Below are 3785 nucleotides of genomic sequence, written 5' to 3'. Positions count from 1 at the left end.
AGTAACCGGGGAATTAACCCTTTAACTGCCCGTACCTTACATGATGTAATGATGTGGAATACCGACAACAAAAAAAATCACAAAACCATAACACCCAGTTTATCCCAGTCCTTTCCCAGTCCCTCCCAGCCCCCCTCCACTCCGTCCCAGTCCATCCCAGTTCATCCCAGCCCCCTTATTCCGCTCCCAGTCCATCCCAGTTCATCCCAGCCCCCCTTATTCCCTTCCCAGTCCATCCCAGTCCCTCCCAGCCCCCCTCCGCCCCCTCCCAGTCCATCCCAGTCCATCCCAGTCCATCCCAGTGTCCCCGTGTTCCGGCAGCCGTGTGCTGGAGGCGGCGACGCGCGCCAACCTGTCGGGGCACTTTGCGTGGGTGGGCTCAGACAGCTGGGGCGCCAAGCTGGGCCCGGTGCAGGGACTGGAGGGGGCGGCCCACGGCGCCATCACCATCCTGCCCAAGCGCGCCTCCGTGCCCGGTGAGTGCTGCCCCACGACCCGTAGCGGCCCCATAGCGAGCCCATAGCGGCCCCATAGCGAGCCCATAGCGACCCATAGTGAGCCCATAGCGGCCCCATAGCGGCCCCATAGCAGCCCCATAATGACCTATAGCGACCCCACAGTGACCTATAGCAACTCATAGCGGCACAATAGCAACCCATAGCAACCTCATAGCTGCCCCATAGCGATCTATAGCGACCTATAGCGACCCATAGCAGCCCCATAGCGGCCCCATAGCAGCCCCATAGCTGCCCCATAGTGACCCCATAGCGGCCCCATAGCGACCCCATAATGACCCCATGGCTGATCCATAGCTGCCCCATAGCAACCCCATGGCTGCCCCATAGCGGCCCATAGCGACCCATAGTGACCCCATAGCGGCCCCATAGCTAGCCCATAGCGACACCATAGCAACCCCATAGCAACCATAGCTGCCCCATAGTGACCCCATAGCTGCCCCATAGCGATCTATAGCGACCTATAGCGACCCATAGCAGCCCCATAGCAACCCCATAGCAACCATAGCGGCCCCATAGTGACCCCATAGCTGCCCCATAGCGATCTATAGCAACCCATAGCGGCCCCATAGCAACACCATAGCAACCCCATAGCAACCATAGTGACCCCATAGCGGCCCCATAGCGACCCCATAGTGACCCCATAGCTGCCCCATAGCGATCCCTTGGCTGATCCATAGCTGCCCCATAGCGACCCATAGTGACCCCATAGCAGCCCCATAGTGACCCATAGTGACCCCATAGCGGCCCCATAGTGACCCCATAGCTGCCCCATAACAACCTCATAGCAGCCCTATAGCAGCCCCATAGCTGCACCATAGCAGCCCCGTAGCTGCCCCATAGTGACCCCATAGCTGCCCCATAGCAACCTCATAGCAGCCCCATAGCTGCCCCATAGCGACCCCATGGCTGACCCATAGCGGCCCATAGCAACCCATAGTGACCCCATAGCGGCCCCATAGCAGCCTCATAGCAGCCCCATAGAGGCCCCATAGCGACCCCATAGTGACCCCATAGCAGCCCCATAGCAACCCCGTGGCTGCCCCGTAGCGGCCCATAGTGACCCATAGTGACCCATAGTGACCCCATAGCAGCCCCATAGTGACCCATAGTGACCCCATAGCGGCCCCATAGCTGCCCCATAGCGACCCATAGTGACCCCATAGCAGCCCCATAGTGACCCATAATGATACCATAGCAGCCCCATAGCTGCCCCATAGCAACGCCATAGTGACTCATAGCTGCACCATAGCTATCCTATAGTGACCACATAGACACCCCATAGCTGCCCCGAAGTGACCCATAGCTGCCCCATGGCGACCCCATAGCTGCCCCATAGTGGCTGTATAGTTGCCCCATAGTGATCCTTTAGTGACCCATAGCTGCCCCATAGCTACCCCATGGCTGCCCCATAGCAGCCCCATAGCGGCCCTACAGTGATCCTATAGTGACCCCATATCTGCCCCATAGAGACCCCATAGTGACTCCACAGTGGCCCCACGGCTGCCCCATAGCTGCCCCATAGCCACCCCATTATATCAGGCGAGCTTCGGGGTCGCATCCCTTTCCTACCGCTCTGCGCCGCCCCAGAGCACTATGGGGCAGCTATGGGGCAGGCCCTATAGCGCCATGGGGCGCCCCATAGGTTTCGACGAGTACTTCACGTCGCGCTCCCTGGAGAACAACCGCCGCAACCTCTGGTTCCACGAGTTCTGGGAGGAGGACTTCAACTGCCACCTGCCCCACAGCGCGCCCCACGGCGCGCCCCACGGCGCCGCCGGCCCCATGCGCAAGTGCACAGGTAACCCCACTGCCTGCCCCATAGCGCCCCACTACCTGCCCCATAGCACACGTGGCTGCCCCACAGCACCCTTATCCACCACACAGCACTCCTGTCTGCCCCATAGCGCCCACATCTGCCCCATAGCGATCCTGTCTGCCCCATAGCGATCCTGTCTGCCCCATAGTGCCCACATCTGCCCCATAGAGATCCTGTCTGCAACATAGCGCCCTCATCTGCCCCATAGTGATCCTGTCTGCCCCATAGCGATCCTGTCTGCCCCATAGCAATCTTGTCTGCAACATAGCGCCCACATCTGCCCCATAGCGATCCTGTCTGCCCCATAGCGCCCTCATCTGCCCCATAGCGATCCTGTCTGCCCCATAGCNAGGACGGACCAGTATAGACCAGGACGGACCAGTATAGACCAGGATGGACCAGTATAGACCAGGATGGGGCAAAGGGGTTTCGATCAGAGCTCGGCCCCGGTATGGATCAGTGGCAGGTCCAGGAAAGGCCCAGTGCTGCCCATGGTGGCATAGAACCGACCCCAGTATGGACCAGTATAGACCAGTATGGACCAGTATAGACCAGGATGGACCAGTATAGACCAGTATAGACCAGGATGGGGCGAAGGGGTTTTGATCAGAGCGCTCAGCCCCGGTATGGATCAGTGGCAGGTCCTGGAAAGGCCCAGTGCTACCCATGGTGGCATGGAACCGACACCAGTATGGACCAGTATAGACCAGTATGGACCAGTATAGACCAGTACAGACCAGTGTAGACCCATATGGGATGCAGTACTTTTGTTCAGGCCCAGTACGGACCAGTGGCAGGTCCAGGACACTCCCATTGCCGCCCATGGTGGCATGCAACTGACCCCAGTATAGACCAGTGCAGACCAGTATAAACCAGTACAGGCCATTATAAACCAGTACAGACCAGTATGGGTGTGGGGCTTTTGTTCGGGGCACTCAGCCCCAGTACAGATCAGTGGCAGGTCCAGGAAAGGCCCAGTGCTGCCTGTGGTGGCATGGAACTGACCCCAGTATGGACCAGTATAGGCCAGTATAGACCAGTATAAACCAGTATAGACTAGTATAGATCAGTATAGACCAGTATAGATCAGTACAACTCAATATAGGCCAGGCCATTCCAGTCCCTTCCCAGTATACTCCAGTCTATCCCAGTCTTCCCCAGTCCCTCCCAATCCACCCCAGTCCCTTCCCAGTTTGTCCCAGTCTCTTCCCAGTTCATCCCAGTCCACCCCAACTCCCTCTTATTCCCTCCATCCCCTCCCAGTCCATCCCAGTCCCTTCCCAGTGCCTCCCAGTCCCTCCCAGTCCATCCCAGTCTCTCCCAGTCCCCTCCAGCCCCCCTTATTCTCTCCCCAGTCCCTCACAGTCCTTTCCCAGTCCCTCCCAATCTATCCCAATCCATCCCAGTCCTTTCCCAGTCCCTCCCAGTTCATCCCAGTCCATCCCAGTCCC

General features: G+C 58.7%; 1 protein-coding gene across 1 annotated transcript in view; it reads left to right on the top strand.

The window, feature by feature from the left end:
* The window catches only part of LOC110391630 (metabotropic glutamate receptor 6-like), a 6388-nt gene extending 3711 nt beyond the window's left edge, over nucleotides 1-2677 (top strand). The window contains exons 2-3 of the mRNA XM_021383583.1: nucleotides 242-476; nucleotides 2161-2677. Coding sequence (XP_021239258.1) covers nucleotides 242-476; nucleotides 2161-2462 — 537 coding nt within the window. The 3' untranslated portion in view covers nucleotides 2463-2677. The remainder of the gene's footprint in view (nucleotides 1-241; nucleotides 477-2160) is intronic.
* The last annotated feature ends 1108 nt before the right edge of the window (nucleotides 2678-3785 follow it).

Source organism: Numida meleagris, unplaced genomic scaffold (assembly GCF_002078875.1).
Source record: "Numida meleagris isolate 19003 breed g44 Domestic line unplaced genomic scaffold, NumMel1.0 unplaced_Scaffold423, whole genome shotgun sequence".
In the NCBI taxonomy this organism is placed as follows: Eukaryota; Metazoa; Chordata; class Aves; order Galliformes; family Numididae; genus Numida; species Numida meleagris.
This window is presented reverse-complemented; position numbering and strand designations above follow the sequence as displayed.